This window comes from Mobula hypostoma, chromosome 10 (genome assembly GCF_963921235.1).
Source record: "Mobula hypostoma chromosome 10, sMobHyp1.1, whole genome shotgun sequence".
Lineage (NCBI taxonomy): Eukaryota > Metazoa > Chordata > Chondrichthyes > Myliobatiformes > Myliobatidae > Mobula > Mobula hypostoma.
The window spans coordinates 40,776,234-40,795,345 of record NC_086106.1 but is presented as its reverse complement, the minus strand read 5'-3'; the positions used below and the strand labels follow the sequence as shown (position 1 = coordinate 40,795,345).

General features: G+C 41.9%; 1 protein-coding gene across 1 annotated transcript in view; it reads left to right on the top strand.

Annotated features, from left to right (window-relative positions):
• The window catches only part of sympk (symplekin), a 122,381-nt gene that overhangs the window by 55,678 nt on the left and 47,591 nt on the right, over positions 1–19,112 (top strand). The window contains exons 12-16 of the mRNA XM_063060383.1: positions 7,895–8,051; positions 9,135–9,370; positions 12,163–12,244; positions 12,340–12,453; positions 13,990–14,137. Of these exons, the coding sequence (XP_062916453.1) occupies positions 7,895–8,051; positions 9,135–9,370; positions 12,163–12,244; positions 12,340–12,453; positions 13,990–14,137 (737 nt within the window). The remainder of the gene's footprint in view (positions 1–7,894; positions 8,052–9,134; positions 9,371–12,162; positions 12,245–12,339; positions 12,454–13,989; positions 14,138–19,112) is intronic.

The window sequence follows — 19,112 nt, the reverse complement described above, 5'->3', positions numbered from 1 at the left end:
AGGAATCGGATAGGAGAGGAGAGTGGATCATCGGAGAAGAAGGAGGAGGGGCATCAGAGGGATAGACAGGTGAGGAGTAGAGGTAAGAGGCCAGAGTGGGGAAAATGAAGACAAGGGAAGTGGGTGAGAGAATAAAAATTCCAGAAGTTGTACAAATTGATGTTCATGCCATTAGGTTGGAGGCTGCCTAGAAGGAATATGCAGCGTTACTCCTCCAACCTGAGAGTGGCCTCATTGTGACAGAAGACGCGGCCATGAACCAACATGTTGGAACAGGAATGGGTATAGGAATTGAAATGATTGGCCACTAGGAAATTCCGCTTTTTGGGTCCTCCTCCCCCTCCCCTTTCTTCTTCCCTCTTTCTTTCCAGTCCCGATGAAGGGTCTCAACCTAAAATGTCGACTGTTTATTTGTGTGTAGTGCTCTGGGTTTCCAGAATCTGCCGGATTTCATGTGTTCATGATGTGATGCCCATCTTTATCCTTTAATCTCTTTCAACCCTCAGTGTTCCATTTCCAATCTTTGGATCAGCATTCAGTCACAAGACATTTAGCTCCAGAATCCCCTCCTCCATCCACTTTGAAAATGCTCCTCGAAGCTATCCTTTTTGACCAAGCCGTCTGTTGTCTCCATGTGTGGTTCAGTGTCAAATTCTGTGTCGTGCTCCTGTGTGAAATCTTGGTATGTTTTGTTGCAATAAAGATGCTACAAAAGCACGCAATTTTATTTTTGTTTTTTTTTGTAATTTATTTTTTATTGAATTTCATCATCAAACAAACATTTCCATAAGATGTACTTCAGATACTGTACATATATATCATAGAAACATAGAAAATAGGTGCAGGAGTAGGCCATTCGGCCCTTCGAACCTGCACCACCATTTATTATGATCATGGCTGATCATCCAACTCAGAACCCCACCCCAGCCTTCCCTCCATACCCCCTGACCCCCGTAGCCACAAGGGCCATATCTAACTCCCTCTTAAATATAGCCAATGTACTGGCCTCAACTGTTTCCTGTGGCAGAGAATTCCACAGATTCACCACTCTCTGTGTGAAGAAGTTTTTCGTAATCTCGGTCCTAAAAGGCTTCCCCTCTATCCTCAAACTGTGGCCCCTCGTTCTTGACTTCCCCAACATCGGGAACAATCTTCCTGCATCGAGCCTGTCCAATCCCTTTAGGATTTTATACGTTTCAATCAGATCCCCCCTCAATCTTCTAAATTCCAACGAGTACAATCTAGCCCAGTTCATCCAGTCTTTCTTCATATGAAAGTCCTGCCATCCCAGGAATCAATCTGGTGAACCTTCTTTGTACTCCCTCTATGGCAAGAATGTCTTTCCTCAGATTAGGGGACCAAAACTGCACACAATACTCCAGGTGTGGTCTCACCAAGGCCTTGTACAACTGCAGTAGTACCCCCTGCTCCTGTACTCGAATCCTCTCGCTATAAATGCCAGCATACCATTCGCCTTTTTCACCGCCTGCTGTACCTGCATGCCCACTTTCAATGACTGGTGTATAATGACACCCAGGTCTCGTTGCACCTCCCCTTTTCCTAATCGGCCACCATTCAGATAATAATCGGTTTTCCTATTTTTGCCACCAAAGTGGATAACTTCACATTTATCCACATTAAATTGCATCTGCCATGAATTTGCCCACTCACCCAACCTATCCAAGTCACCCTGCATCCTCTTAGCATCCTCCTCACAGCTAACACTGACACCCAGCTTCGTGTCATCCGCAAACTTGGAGATGCTGCATTCAATTCCCTCATCTAAGTCATTAATATATATTGTAAACAACTGGGGTCCCAGCACTGAGCCTTGCGGTACCCCACTGGTCGCCGCCTGCCATTCTGAAAAGGTCCCGTTTATTCCCACTCTTTGCTTCCTGTCTGCTAACCAATTCTCCACCCACACCAATACCTTACCCCCAATATCATACAAACATATTTGTCACAAATCTCCACATAATATTTATCTGAGGTATACACTTATAAAAAAGGAGAGGAAAGAAAGAACAATCAAAAGAAGAAAACTATGTGCAGAGTAGAAAGTGATTGTTTTTTACAATGTATTCATTGACTTGTGAGAGTAAAATCAGACCTATGAGGTGTTATGTAGTTAAACCATTTTTCCCAGTATGTATAAAATTGTTCCAACGTATGATTAACAGATGCCGTTATCTTCTCCATTTTATGTGTCCATTGTAATTTCCATCCATACATTTAAAGTTGGGCTCTCCTGTGATAACCATTTCCTGGTAAGGGTCTTTTTACCAGCCACCAGCAGTATATTCATTAAATATTTGTCTCTTTTCAACCATTCTTGAGGTATATACCCAAAATATATGGTCTTACTCTCTAAGGGTATTTCACATTTAAAGATGTCTTGTTGGGCATTATGTATCCCACTCCAATAGTCTTTGATAACGGGGCATTCCCAGAAAATATGATAATGGTTTGCAATTTGATTTCCACAATTTCTCCAGCAAATGGGGCGGGGGGGTGTCGGTGGTTACTATGATAATGGGATTTCTGAGAGGGTGTAATAAAATATCTTACCAAGTTTTTCCACCCGAACTCCCTCCATTTCTGTGAACTGGTACACTTCCATTGATACCTCCATATTATTGTCCAGTCTTCCTCAGGAATTATTATCCCTCCTTCCTTCTCCCATTTTGTTTTAATGCATGAAGTTGAACGTGTTTTAAGATTTGACAAACCCTTATACATGCTTGAAATTATTCTACTACTGTTGTCTGAATTGTATGCTTTTCTAAATAGCTCTATCAGACATGTACTTGCCTTGGTTATATTTTTAACCGTCCTATTAACATACTGTTGCATCTGTAAATACCGGTAAAAGTCTTGTTTTTCTAATAAGTGTTTCTCTTTGATCATTTCAAAACTGAACAGTGTTCCTTCTTTCATTATATTGCAAGTCGCTGTTATTCCTTTAGCTGTCCAGTCCTTAAATCTAGCACCCAGTTTATTCAGCATAAAAATCCGAGTCATATGCACATCATTTAAGAATTGCAATGTCTCTCTCTAGTTTATATTCTTTTACAATAGTTTTCCATATTTTAAGAGCCCATTTCACCCACTGGTTGTCAATATTATTTATGTAACTTTGTTGGTTATTATCAGCCAAAATTGCCTGTATGGGATGGAAAGTATCCTCTCTTCAATGTTTTTCTATTGAGCGTTATATGATGGGTTGCACCAGCACATCACGGCTCTCAACTGTGCTGCAAAATAATAATCTCTAAGAGAAGGTAGGCCCCATCCCCCCTTTTCCTTGGCTAATTGCAAAGTTTTGAGACGAACCCTAGGCCTTTCACCTTGCCATATATATCTTGATTGCATCTTGTTCCATTCATTGAATTGATTTTGGTTAATCTCTATTGGTAGGGTCTGAAAGAGATACAGTAGTCTGGGCAGTATATTCATTTTAATAGATTCAATCCTTGAACTGAGACCAAGAAAAGGAATTGGGTTCCATCTTGTTATATCTTTCTTAATTTTTTTATATATAGGCTGATAATTGCATTCTGATAATTTTGCCAAATCTTTTGGCATAATGATGCTGAAATATTTGATGGACTCTGTTTTCCATGCCCAAGGATATCTACCTTCAATTTCTCTTGGTGGGCTATAGGTATATGAAAGTAGTTGGGTTTTATCTATGTTGATCTTGTATCCTGATAATTGGCCATATTGTTCAAAGGATTGCATCAATTTAGGTAAAGAGTATGTTGGTTGCCCTAGATCAAAATGTCATCCGCGTAACAGTCCAATTTATGCTCTGTCCCTTTAATAGTAATTCCCCTGTTATCTTCATTTTGTCTGATGTATTGAGCTAATGGTTCCAGATATAATTGGAAGAGTAGCGGTGACCATGCACAACCCTGTCTCATTCCCCTTTCTAGGGTAAAACTATTAGATAAATATCCATTGATTTTAATCCTAGCAGTAGGATTGTCATATAGTGCCTGTATAGTTTTAATAATTGTGTCATGTAGACCAAGTCTATGTAAAACTCTGTAAAGAAAATTCCAAATAACTGAATCAGATGCCTTTTCAGTGTCCACACTTATCACTATTGCTTCAATTTCATTTTTTAAAATATGATCCATAATGTGAAGTGTCCTTCGTATATTGTTTTGTGTTTGGCATCGTTGTATAAAACCTGTCTGATCATTATGTATCAGTGTGGATAGAAACTCTTCTAATCGTTTGGCCATGATGGAGGTAAATATTCTATAATCCACAGTAAAAACAGATATTGGTCTAAATGACCCACATTCCATTTTATCCTTGTCTTCTTTCGGTATAGCTGAGATTATTGCCTCCTTCCAGCTGGGAGGCATTTGCGCCTTTCTTCGGGCCCAGTTCAGTATGGGGAGTAAAACAGGAATTAACTCACTTCTAAACTCTTTATACCACTCTGCCGTATATCCATCTGATCCTGGTGACTTGCTTAATTTAAGCCTACTAATTGCAGTTTTTAGTTCAGCTTCAGTTATGTCAGCAGTCATCGTTCTATTTTGTTCTTTGCTTAAAGTGGGTAACTCTAAAGAATTCAGAGAGGTGTCAACTTGGGTTATGCTTCACCCGGAACTTTGAAATATAGAGTTTTGTAAAACATTTCAAAAACTTCTTGAATTTCACTTAGCTTATTTTTTATCACTTTTGTTCTTGAATCCCTAATTCTATGAATTGTATTTCTGCTGTCTTTTTTTTCAGTTTCCACGCCAGTATTTTCATAGATTTAGATCCACTTTCATAGTGTCTTGTTTCAGAAACATTAATTTTTTTCTAATTTCTTGTGTAGCCAAACTATTAATTTCATTCCTAATTTTTAAAATTTCCTCTAGTGTATCCTGTGCCAAACTCAATTTGTGTTTTTTTGAATTCCTTCAGCTTATTTTGTAATTCCTCTAATGTTTTATTCCTTATTTTTTATTCTTTTTTTGGCGTGTGCCTGCATGCGTGCGAGTCTGTGCATGCGCGCCTGTGTGTCCGTGCGTGCATTCGTGTTGATGTCTTTTTCATGGCTTTTACAAGGCGTGGAGCGAGAGAGAGAGACTGTGTGGCGCACCACTCCACACACAGACATTTTCGCAGTATTTTCCCTTTATTTTACGAGATCGAGTTGCGTTCTCGACACTCAACCTGGCACGGATGGAAAGTGTGCTCGGGGGCGGACCCTTCTAGTTTCAAACCCGGGAACCTCTGCTCCTGGGTCCGGCGCCGATGTTGTTGCACCACCAGCTGGCCCCCTTATTTTTTTTCTTATATGAAGATATCGCTATAATTTTCACTCTTAAGACAACCTTCAGAGTATCCCAAAAAATGGGAGGTGAAACCTCTCTATTATCATTGAATTCTAAGTAAAGACCAATTTCTTTTTTAATTTGTTCCTTAAAATAGGGATCATTGAGCAGACTTGAAGTTGGTTTCCAAATAGTATTCTTTGGTTGTAGGTCAAAATCAACGGATAAATATATAGGTGCATGGTCACTTACATCTATTGTCCCAATTCCACAGGTGATTATTTTGTCTCTATCTTTTCCAAATGTTATGAAATAATCTATTCTTGTATATATGGAATGGGGGGCAGAATAATGAGTGTAATCCCTTCTGTTGAGGAAAAGGTCCCAACATATATCAGTTAGACTAACATACTCAAAAAGAGTGTTAACTTTCTTATGTAAGGACTTTGTTTCAGAAGTTTTTCTATTGGAAGAGTCTAACTTTGGTTGTAATAATAAATTTAAGTCTCCCCCACATATCAAGAGACCTTCTGTTTCTGCTACCATAATATTAGTAATTTTCTGGAAAAAAATAATATCACTTCCGGGGGGTGTGTACATATTCAATAAAGTAACTGGATTTCCATCTATATTCCCCCTTACCAGAATATATCTGCCCTCCTTATCTCCCATTTCGAATACTTTTTCAAAATTTAGCTTGCTTGGGATGAGAATAGCAACTCCTCTTCTATGTCCTGATTTATATGAGGAGAAAAACAAATTAGTGAAGCCCATTCTCTTTAATTTTCCATGCTCATTATCACTAAGTGAGTTTCCTGTAAATATACCACATGGGCTTGTTCTTTTTTCATTTTTGATAGAATTTTACTGCGCTTGACTGGATTCAACAGCCCATTGACATTAAAAGAAATGAATTTTACTTTGTCCTTAGCCATGTGTATTTATCTGTTAGTATATCATTGAAATTTGCAGAATATAACTTAATCAATCTACTCCCTGAACAAATAAGAGCCAGGAAATGTGAATATTAAAAAAAAAGGTAACGAAAGTGTGATTCCAAGGCTGGAGTCTCCAGATGACCCTGGGTTGGGCTAGAAGAAAAGTCTAGCCGTGGGGGATAGCCCCTCCTACCTGTGAATTGAGGGCCCCTGCTGCAGTACCTATAAAAGTAAGTAGAAAAAAATCTATATCCATTACACAGAAATTATTTCCCTGTGTATTCCTCCCATGTACATATTCTCATTTAGGTGGGGAAAAAGGAAAGAATGAATGAATTAAAAAAAATTGAGTAATATAAAATCCACACTATAATACCCATTTCTCGAGATAGGTATATCACCGTCTATTTTTGCTTCTGTTTAGTTTATCAGCACTTTCAAAGTTAGCCGAACCTTATGGCTCTTCTGGAGGAGGTGAGGGCTGTCCTCTGAGAACTCACAGTCTCTTCCTAATATCTTTCTCTTGTCCTGCTGCTGTCCCCTGCTGTCCCCTGCTTTCTCGGTTTTCTTACTATTTTCCAAGCAGATCGGGATAGCTGCTCAGCCAGACTTTCCCTTGGTTTGACCACGCTCATGGGCTGTCCTCTGTTGTTCATGTCTGTGGTCGCCTCTTCCACTGTCGATGTAATCGTATCTCTCCCTTCTTGGTAAAATACCCTCAGTTTAGCAGGGTACGGGGTTTGGAATTTAATCTTTTCTTGCTTTAATATTCGTTTTGCTTCAGAATATTCCTTCCGTTTCTGTAGGACCGCTGGGGGGTAATCATGGTCGCAGTATATTAACTTCCCGTTCCAAAAAAACCCTCTTCTTACTCCAGGCCCTTTGTGGAATCTCCACCTTGCTCTTGAATCGAAGGAATTTAAGTGCTATTGAGCGCGGCTTACTTTCTATGTCTCCAGAGGGCCGCGGGACGAGCGAACAATGGGTCCTCTCAAATTCAATCTTCATAGTCGGGGGAATCTCCAGCGCGTCCCGTAGCAGCTTTTCTACAAAGTCTATCATTGACAATCCCTCCGCTCCTTCGGGAACATTATAAATCCTGATATTTTTCTGTCGCGATCTTCCCTCCTGGTCAAGCAATTTACTTTCCTATTGATTTAATATTTTTATTGTCTTACTTAGTATCTGTCCCACGTTTTGCACCCAATCTTCCACCTTCTCAATTCAAGTCTCTGCCACCGTTATTTTCTGATTGACGTTGGCGAGCTCTGACTTTATATCCTTGAGTTGCTGTTTTATATCTTTTTGGACTTCCCTTATCTCTTCCAGAATCTTTATCATATTTGTCGCTTCGCCTGAACGAGGCCCAGCGTCAGCTTCGCCACCATGCGCACGTGTAGGAGAGCCGCTCATTGTACCTCTCTCTTCCGTAGGCTCTGCAGTGGTGCTTTTTTATCTCCATTCTTTTCCCCCATTCTTGCCCCCCTTATCAATTCAGATATTTCGAAAGATCTTATATTTGACGGATTAACGGGGTAAAATATGCGTTTTTCCAGAGGAGCTTTTGATTTAAACAGCCATTCTGAACGATGATGTCATCGGAACCGCAATTTTATTTTGGGTTTAGAGCAAGTTGGGTCCTTTCCAATTGTTGATCGGTTTCTCTATCAGTTTCAGGCCGATGGGACAGAGTGGGCGAAAGAAGGTTTTTCGTCTGGGTGACGTGGTGCAGCAATTGCCTGCAGATAAGATAGATAAGCTGAAAATTGGTGCCCTGAAGCGCATCCTGAACTCTGAGAAAGCAGTGGCACGAGGTGGAGCTGGTCCGGTATGTATAACATGAAAGCAACTGCCTTCACCTATCACCTTCTAGCTTGTCTTCCTTTCCCTCCTCCCATCTTTTTATTTTGGCATCTTCTCCCTTCCTTTACAGTCCAAAACATCAAAGATTCAAAGTACACTTATTATCAAAGCATGTATGCAGTATACAACCCTGAAATTCGTCTTCCTCACAGACAGTCATGAAACAATGAAGAACCATGGAACCAACCCGTTCGAAGAGAAATATCAAACATCAAACCCCCTCCCCTACATGCAAAAAAATTGTGCAAACAGCAACAGAAAACATGAGTGAAAACACAGAATATTAGAACGCACAATCAAAAGGCTCAGTTCAGCTCAGTGTTCATTATCTGCAGGCCATCCTGATTCAAAAATCACCCAAAGCTAGTAACAAAAAAGAGCGACCAGAAATAGAAACTATAGCATATCATAAATCTGAATTAATCCAAATCTACAATCCACGTTGACTAAACCTTGCTCCGTCGACTGTTTATTTATTTCCATAGATGTTACTTGACTTGCTGAGTTCCTTCAGCATTGTAATGCAGTCCTGATCAGGTAGCTGAGCAGCATTTTAAAAGGTGTGCAGTCGTAACCACATACTGAAGGAGGCTAAGCGAGTTTCCTGCTGCGTAGCTGGACTGCACAGTAGTTTAATGATTAATTCCACGCTTTGCAGTGCCAGCTGGATCGGGATTCAATTCCTGCCATTATCTGTAAGGAGTTTGTACAGTCTCCCTGTGACTGTTTGGCTTTCCTTTGGATGCTCGGGTTTCCTCCCACATTCTAAAGGCATGTGGAATGAGGTTAGTAAATTGTGGGCATGCTATGTTCTGCCGGAAGCACGGTGACACTTGTGGGTTGCTTCTAGCACATCCTCAACAGAAATGACTCATTTCTCTGTGTGTTTTGATGTACATGTGACAAATAAAGTTGATCTTAATTGTTGGATATAACCAAGATTGGAGACTTGTATATAATGCAGAGAAGCAAATTTTCATCAAAAGTTTTGCGATGCTTTCCCTTCCGCTGACTGCATGTGAAGTTTATTGATTAATTTTTTACCCAGATCCGTGTGAAGATCCTGGCACGTCTTGTGACGCAGTTTGATGGGAGAATGAAAGTCGAGATGCTGGATTTCATCCTTGAGGATATCCGAAACCGTGTCGACCTTGCATTTGCATGGCTTTACCAAGAGTATAACCTGTATCTCAGCCAATGGCCCAGTGGCAGTCTTGAGAATTATGATGAGTGTCTGACTAGCCTATTGTCCGGCCTGCAGGAGAAACCAGACCAGAAGGACGGGTCAGTAGGAGTGGCAGTGGGAAATTTGCTTGCTTACTTGCTGTTTGTGTTGCTTGTTCAGCTTTCTCCTTGCATCTCTCAATGGGTTAGATCACTGGTTGTTTGAACTTGATTCCAGTATTCTGATCACAACTAAGAACACTGACTTGTGCCAGGCTAAGAAGCAAAACTGTATAGAAAAATGAAGGATTTTTAAAATTCTGGTTGGTTACACCATCTTCCATTCTACTCCATTTGGTTCTCTAATAACATATCTTTATTGCTGTCTTCTTTATTGTACCAAATGTCAATTTATCCAATGGGTGACCTTGAATCATTTTTACTGATCCACACTATTTAAAAATAGGCAGTGAACCAAACAAAAAAAAACTTCTTATAGTTTTGCTGCCAATGAAATACTTAATATAGGAGACAACTGCAAATTGTCTCCTATATTATTGACAGCAAAATTTGTGAAAAGTGCTATGTAAATACATTTCATTCCTCAAAGATGATTCTAATGGAAAAGCTTACAGTTTATTTTGTCATTCTGACTTAGCTGCGTGACTGCAGTTTTGGGTAAAGAGTCCCAGAGAAGTTCAGCACAGAAACAGGCCCTTCAGCCCAGGAAGTTCATACCGTAATTTTTTAAGCTGCCTCCTTCCAAAGACCTGCACCTGGACCGTAGACCTCCATATCCCTATCCAAACTTCTCTTAAACAAAATTGAACTCATATGTGCTGGCAGCTCATTCCACACTTTCACGACCCTCTGAGTGAAGAGGTTTCCCCTTGTGTTCCCCATAAACTTTTCACCTTTCACCCTTAAGCCACGATCTCTGGTTGTAGTCCCACCCAACCTCTGGAAGAAGCTTGCTTGCATTTACCCATCTGTAACCCTCATAATTTTGTATACTTCTATCAAACCTCCTCTCAATCTTCTACATTCTGAAGAATACAGTCCTAACCTATGCAATCTTTTCAAATGTAAACTCAGTAGTAATTTCAGCATACTATATGAATAGCAATTTGGCAAGCTTTGTTGGGCTGAATGGCCTGTTCCTGTCAAAAACTTTCCAATATCATATAACTTGGGTCCTCCAGACCTGGCAACATCTTCGTAAATTTTCCCTGTACTCTTTTAACCTTGTTTACATCTTTCTTGTAGGTAGGTGACCAAAACTGGACACAGTACTGCAAATTTGGCCTGGCCTATGCCTTACAGCGCATCAACATAACATCCCATCTTCTGTACTCAATACTTTGATTTATGAAGATCAATGTACCAAAAATGTTCTTTACGACCCCATCTACCTCTGATGCCACTTACAACAAGTTATGTATCTGTATTCCCAGATCCCTTTGTTCTACCACACTCCTCAGCGCCCTACCATTTACTGTGTAAGACCTATCCTTTTTGGTCCTACTAAAATGCAAAACCTTGCACTTGTCTGTATTAAATTCCATCTGCCATTTTTCAGCCCATTTTTCGAGCTGATGCAGATCTCTCTGCAAACCATGCAAGCCTTACTCACTGTCTACTACATCCCCCATCTTGGTGTCATCTGCAAATTTGCTGTTCCAGTTAACCATGGTACCATCCAGATCATTGATGTAGATGACAAACAACAGTGGACTCAGCACCGATCCCTGCGGCACTCCAGTAGTCACAGGCCTTCAGTCACAGAGGCAACCCTCAACTACAGCACTCTGGCTTCTCCCACAAAGCCAATGTCTGCCTCACCCTGGAATGCCATGTGGGACCTTGTCAAATGCCTTACTAACATCCATGTAGATAACATTCATTTTCCTGGTAACTTCCTTGAAAAACTTTATAAGATCGATTAGACGTGACCATGTGACACAAAGCCATGCTGACTATCCTCAAGCCCATGTCTATCCAAATACTTGTATATTCGATCCCTTAGAATACCTTGCAATAACTTCCCCACAATTGATGTCAGGCTCGCCAGCATATAATTTCCTGGTTTCGGCTTTTTTAAATAGCGGAACAACATTTCCTGTTGCTAAGGATATTTTAAATAACTCTGCTGGGGCCCCAGCAAATTCTGCACGTGCCTGACAAGGGAACACCTTGTCAGGCCCTGGGGATTTATCTCCTTCTTCTCTTAAACAGGGCCTCAATATCTCTTGAAAACCAAGGTTCACTACACTTGTTATCTTTACCTTTTATTCTTACAGGCACATACAAGTTTTGTACTCTCAAAATATTGTTTTTGAAGGCCTCTGACTTTCCAAGTGCACCTTTGCCAGCAGACGGCCTGTTTCTCATACACACTTGCCACATTTCTGATGCTATCAAAATTAGCCTTTCTCCAATTTTGGGAAGAGCTGTTCATTCTGCCGTACATTCTCTAAAGTAGAGGCCACGTAAAATACTGCTGTCTGTACCCTTGTTCTTCACTAAGTGCTGTGCACTCTGAAACTCTAATCATACTGGCTCCCATGGTAGCATTGTGGTTAGCACAATGTTGTTATAGCTTTGGGTGTCAGAGCTCAGGGTTCAATAGTGACGTCCTCTAAGAAGTCCGTGTTTTCTCCAAGCCCTCGGAAAATGTTTCAAGTCAGGCAACATCTGCGGAGAGAGAAAGTTAACCTTTCAGGTCTATTATCTCTATTTAGAGCCTTGGGATGTTTTGCCCTACACAAAAGGCACTATTTAAATGCAGGTTGGTGGTTTTTATATTCATAAGCTTTAGGTCTTATAATTCATCTGCAGACTCTCCTTTAATCAGTTGGAATGTTTCCTGTAATTTCTTTGGTGTTTTTTAATTGTACATCTGCTCTCATTAGGCTGTTTACAAAGCTGGTCCTGGAGGCTCCATCTATAACTGACAATGCATTAGAAGTGATCCGGAGGTATTGTGAGGATGAGGTAAGTCGCAGCTCATTGTTCTGTGGCTGCTGGCCACGTTGTTTAACCTGTTCCAATGAGAAGCTGACTTTGGTCTCCTCACTACCTTTCCTTAGACTCGGATCTACCTGGGAATGTCGACACTGAGAGATCTGGTCTTCAAACGCCCCTCGAAACAGCTACAGTACCTTCATGTGCTACTTGATCTGAGCTCCCACGAGAAGGACAAGGTGAAGTCACAAGAAACAGCTGTTTTCAGCTTTCTGTGGGGTTTTGGGTGGAGTATGGGAGGAATGGACCAGGGATCTGTTTCCCACTTTAAACCCTTAACAATTAAGTGCTTTCTTTTAGTACTCAATTTACTTCCAGATCTCTTTTCTGAAGACTGGAGTCGTTCTAGGTGTGAGTAGGTAATGGGACTCCTTTTCTGGAAATTCATGAGCTGACTTTCTTGGTGTCATGCATGGTTCAGAGGATAAACATGAGATTCCGCAGGTGCTGATGAAGGGTCTCGGCCTGAAACGCCGACTGTTTATTCCTCTCCATAGATGCTGCCTGACCTGCTGAGTTCCTCCAGCATTCTTTATGTGTTGCTATAGTTCAGAGGGTGACATTGTTATCGTCTCTTGTAAGGTGTGGATTTGTCCCATTCCAAGTAATCTGTGTGGCATCGTCTGTGGAGCCAGTTTTGATCCTGATCTTGGGTGGAGTTTGCCTGTTCGCCCTGTGATCTCGTGGATTTCTTGTGTTCCAGTTTCCTCCCACTTAAGATTGCACGAGTTGGTAGGTCAATTGGCCATGGTAAATTACTCTTCATGTATAGGTGAGTGGTTGAAGATGGAAGGAATTGATTGGAATATGGTAAAAATGAAATGGGATTTGTGTAAATGGGTAAAAGACGGCTGTAGAAGCAGTGGGCCGAAGGATGTTGTTTTGCGGTATAATTATTCTTAGGATTGCTCTAAACCCTAAACACAATCCAGGCTAGTGCTTAGGTGTTAAATGAGTTTTCCTCGGTATCTACTTCTCAACTAATGTAATTTGGATCATTAATTAGTTTTTAGTGTGAGATGTGAGCACATCATCTCCAGTACATTGCAAAGTGGCTGCACTTCAGAAATGCTTCATTGGCAGTGAAAGCTTTGAGACCAGCCCAAGGTTGTGAATGACCAGAATTAGATTTATGACCACTGACTGATAAGATGTGAAATTTATTGTTTTGCTGCAGTAGTATTGTTTAAAGACATAGAAGTGACAAAAGTAAATAAATACCTCAGGAAATCAGAAAGTGAAGGGGAAAAAGTTGTTTCTGAATTAGGAGTGTGTCTTCAGGCCTCTGTATCTCCTCCCTGATGGTGGAAACGAGAAATGCGCGTGTCTTAGACGGTGAGGGTCCTTAATAACGAATACCACCTTCTTGAGGCCTTTCCTGCCCTCTTGAAGATGTCCTTGATGGTGAGGAGGGTTGTGCCCACACAGGAGCTGGCTGGGTCTACAATCGTGTGCTCCATACCAGGCGGTGATGAAACCAGTCAGAATGCTCACAACTGCACTATGTCAAAATGCAAATTTACTCTTCTGACTTGGCATTCGCTAACTTGGCAGCTGACATTGGGTAAATCTGCAGACATGGAGGAAGATGTGGAGTCTTTCTGACCTCTGCCTAGAGTGGTGATCCATTTTCCCCTTCAAAATCAGCTTGTTTATGTGCTTTAGGCATCCAGTAGCGATAGCACGCTCCTAGTGATACTCGGTTTTGTCTCTAGGTCCGTTCACAGGCATTGATGTTCATTAAAAGAATGTATGAGAAAGAGCAGCTGCGTGACTACATTGAGAAGTTTGCCCTGAATTATTTGCAACTGCTGGTGCACCCCAATCCGCCTTCCATTCTCTTTGGGGCTGACAAAGATACAGGTGAGAGCTCTGTGTTCACTCTGTCATTCTGGACTCTTTGAGGTTGAAATAAAGAAGGCAGTTTGCCTGTAGTGAGCAGATCTTAAATGTGCAACTCCAGGACATGTTAACGTAGATGGGTGAGAAACTTTGCGGTAGTCTTGCTAGGGTTTTACTGTTTCTTATGGATGGATGAATGTCAAAAGAAATGTTGCATCTTTATGAAATTACAGTTGGGCTGCATCTGGAATATTACATTTAATAGAAGAATTTAAGAGGCTGTTAGGCATGTGAATGCAGAGAATGGAGGGATATGGACTTTTGTAGGTATAAGGGCCTTTTTTAATTAGTTCTGCATAACATCTAGGGTCAAAGGGTCTGTTCCTGTGCCATACTGTTCTATGTTATACCCTATACCCTCCCCACCATCAAGGCCAGTTCATTGGCTATATTTAAGAGGGAGTTAGATATGGCCCTTGTGGCTAAAGGGATCGGGGGTATGGAGGGAAGGCTGGTACAGGGTTCTGAGTTGGATGATCAGCCATGATCATACTGAATGGCGGTGCAGGCCCGAAGGGCCAAATGGCCTACTCCTGCACCTAATTTCTATGTTTCTATGTTCTAGTTTTGGTCACTCCCACTATAGGAAGGATGTGAAGGCTTTGGAGGGGGTGTAGAAGAGGTTTACCAGGATGCTACCTGGATTAGAGGGCATGTGCTCTGTAGAGAGGTTAGACAAATTTATGTTATTTCCTCTGGATTGGCTGAGGGGAGACCTTTCAGTTTATAAGATTATGAAAAGTTTAGAGGTTAGAGGGTATTTAAGTAAGAAAGGGTAAGTCCAAAGTAGATGTTTGGCCAAGTTATTTTACACTGAGTGGTGGGTACCTGGAATGTGCTGTCAGGGGTGGTGATGGAGGCAAATGTGATAGAGGAATTTAAGAGAGTCAGGTTTAATATCATACGACATACCATTTGGCCCATCATCTCCATCATTCCATCATGGTTGATTTATTATCCCTCTCAACACCATTCTTTTGCCTTCTCCCCGTAACCTTTGATGTCCTGATTAATCAACAATCTAACAACCTCCACCTTAAGTATAGCCTATGAACTGGCCTGCCACAAATTCATTAACATCTGGCTAAAGAAATCTTTGTTCTATATGGAAGTCCCTCAATTCTGAAGCTGTGCCCTCTGATCCTAGACTCCCTCATTACAGGAAGCATCCTCACCACATCCACTCTATCTGGGCCTTTCAGTATTCGAAAGGTTTCAGTGAGATTCCCCCCTCATTCTCCTAAACTCCAGTAAGTACAAGTCCAGAAATATTAAGTGCCTCTTATATGTAAACACTTTCATATCCAGGATAATTCTCTGACCCTCCTCGACCCTCTCCAATGTCAGCACATTTTTCCTTAGATAAGGGGCCCAAAACAGCTCTCAAATCTCCAAGTGCAATCTGATCAATGCTTTATAAAGCTTCAGATTTACATCCTTGCTCTTATATTCTAGTCCACTTAAAATGAATGCTAGCATTGTACAAATGTTTGTATATTCCTTCCTTACCGCCGACTCACTCTATAAGTTAGCATTTAGTAAATCCTGCACGAGGACTCCCAAGTGGTTTTGCACCTCTGATTTTTGCACTTTCTCCCCATTTAGAACGTAGACCTTGCTTTTATTCCTTCTGCCAAAGTTCATGACTTCCTTACACGATATTCAATCTGCCGCTTCTTTGCCCATTCCCTAATCTGTTCAAGTTCTGCAGACACTCTGCTACCAACCCCTCCATCTATCTTTGTACTGTCCACAAAGCCACCAATTCCTTCATCCAAATCATTGACATATAATATGAAAAGAAATGGTCCTAACACTGACCCCTGCTCCACAACAGTAGTCACCGTCAGCCAACCAGAAAAACCCCCTTTAATCCTACTCTTTGCCTCATGCCTGTCAGCCAATCTTCTGTCCATGCTAGTACCTTTCCTGTAATGCCATGGGCTCTTAGTAAGCAGCCTCATGTCAAAGGTATTTTGAAAATCTAAATAAACAACATCAACTGATTCTCCTTTGTCTTTTCCACCTGTTATTTCCTCAAAGAATTCCAAAAATTCTGTCAGGCAAGATTTCCCCAAGAGAAAATCATACTGACTGGCTGGCCTATTTTATCGTATGCCTCCAAGTACCCTGAAACCTCATCCTTAATAATAGTTTACAACATCTTTCAGACCACTAAGGTCAGACCTTTAATTTCAATTCTTCTGCCTCCCTCTTGGAATGGCATTTGCAATTTTCCAGTCCTCTGGAACCATTCCAGAATTGAGTGATTCTGGAAAGATCATTACTAATGCTTCCACAATCTCTCCAGCTACCTCCTTCAGAACACAGGTATCGAACATTAGGTCCGGGTGACTTGTGTACCCTCAGACTTTCTAGCTTCAGAAGCGCCTTCTCCTTACTAGAACAACAATGCTTCTGCCCTGACACTCTGCTTGTGTCTGTCATATGAAGACTTCCACAAAATACTTATTAAGTTCATCCATCATTTCTTTGTCCCCCATTGCTACCTCTCCAGAATTATCTTCCAATGATCTGATATCCACTCTCGTATCTCTTTTACTCTTCGTGTCAGCCACAGTTTTCTCATCCTCCCTTTAAAATACTACTACATCTTTATGTGGCATCATTCCTGTGCCTTCCAAATTTCCCCAAGAAACACCAGCCAATGCTGTTCTATCATCATCCCTGCTAGTGTCCCCTTCCAATCAACTTTGGCCAGTTCCTCTTTCATGCATATGTAATTCCCTTTACTCCATTGTAATATTGATATATCTGATTTTATCTTCTCAAAAGTGCAGGGTGAATTCTACAATATTATGAATACTACCTCTCAAGGGCTCCTTTACCTTAAGTTCCCTAATCAAATCTGGGTTATTACATAGCCCTCAAGCCATAAGACCATAAGATATAGGAGCAGAAGTAGGCCATTCAGCCCATTGTGTCTGCTCTGTTATTCAGTCATGGGCTGATCCAATTCTTCCAGTCATCCCCACTCCCTGCTTTCACCTCATACCCTTTGATGCCTGGCTAATCAAGAACCTATCTATCTCTGTCTTAAATACACCCAATGACTTGGCCTCCACAGCCGCTCCTGGCAGCAAATTTCACAAATTTACCACCATCTGACTAAATTAATTTCTCTGCATCTCAGTTCTAAAAGGACGTCCTTCAATCCTGAAGTCGTGCCCTCTTGTCCTAGAATCCCCTACCATGGGAAATAACTTTGCCATATCTAATCTGTTCAGGCCTTTTAACATTTGGAATGACGCCACCCCCCACCCCCCGTTCTCCTGAACTCCAGAGAATACAGCCCAAGAGCTGCCAGACGTTCCTCATATGGTAATCTTTTCATTCCTGGAATCATTCTCGTGAATCTTCTCTGAACCCTCTCCAATGTCAGTGTATCCTTTCTAAAATAAGGAGCCCAAACCTGCACAGAATACTCCAAGAAACATACATCAAAGTTGCTGGTGAACGCAGCAGGCCAAGCAGCATCTGTAGGTAGAGGTGCAGTCGACGTTTCAGGCCGAGACCCTTCGTCAGGACTAACTGAAGGAAGAGTGAGTAAGGGATTTGAAAGCTGGAGGGGGAGGGGGAGATCCAAAACGATAGGAGAAGACAGGAGGGGGAGGGATAGAGCCGAGAGCTGGACAGGTGATAGGCAAAAGGGGATACGAGAGGATCATGGGACAGGAGGTCCGGGAAGAAAGACGGGGGGGGGGTGACCCAGAGGATGGGCAAGAGGTATATTCAGAGGGACAGAGGGAGAAAAAGGAGAGTGAGAGAAAGAATGTGTGCGTAAAAATGAGTAACAGATGGGGTACGAGGGGGAGGTGGGGCATTAGCGGAAGTTAGAGAAGTCGATGTTCATGCCACCAGGTTGGAGGCTACCCAGACGGAATATAAGGTGTTGTTCCTCCAACCTGAGTGTGGCTTCATCTTTACAGTAGAGGAGGCCGTGGATAGACATGTCAGAATGGGAATGGGATATGGAATTAAAATGTGTGGCCACTGGGCGATCCTGCTTTCTCTGGCGGACAGAGCGTAGATGTTCAGCAAAGCAGTCTCCCAGTCTGCGTCGGGTCTCGCCAATATATAAAAGGCCACATCGGGAGCACCGGACGCAATATATCACCCCAGTCGACTCACAGGTGAAGTGATGCCTCACCTGGAAGGACTGTTTGGGCCCTGAATGGTGGTAAGGGAGGAAGTGTAAGGGCATGTGTAGCACTTGTTCCGCTTACACGGATAAGTGCCAGGAGGGAGATCAGTGGGGAGAGATGGGGGGGACGAATGGACAAGGGAGTTGTGTAGGGAGCGATCCCTGCAGAATGCAGAGAGAGTGGGGGAGGGAAAGATGTGCTTAGTGGTGGGATCCCGTTGGAGGTGGCGGAAGTTACGGAGAATAATATGTTGGACCCGGAGGCTGGTGGGGTGGTAGGTGAGGACCAGGGGAACCCTATTCCTAGTGGGGTGGTGGGAGGATGGAGTGAGAGCAGATGTACGTGAGCAGAATACTCCAAGTGTGGTCTCACGAGTGCCTTATAGAGCCTCAACACCACATCCCTGCTCTTATATTCTGTACCTCTGGAAATGAATGCCAACAGTGCATTCGCCTTCTTCACAACTGACTCAACCTGGAAGTTAACCTTTAGGGTATCTTGCACAAGGACTCCCAAATCTCTTTGCATCTCTGCATTTTGAATTTTATCCCCATCTAAATAATAGTCTGCCCGTTTATTTCTTCCACCAAAGCATATGACTGTACACTTTCCAACATTGTATTTCATTTGCCATTTCTTTGCCCATTCCCCTAAACTATTGAAGTCTCTCTGCAGACTCTGTTTCATCAACACTACCCGCTCCTCCACCTTTTCTTTGTATCATCAACAAATTTAGCCACAAATCGTTAATACTGTAGTCCAAATCATTG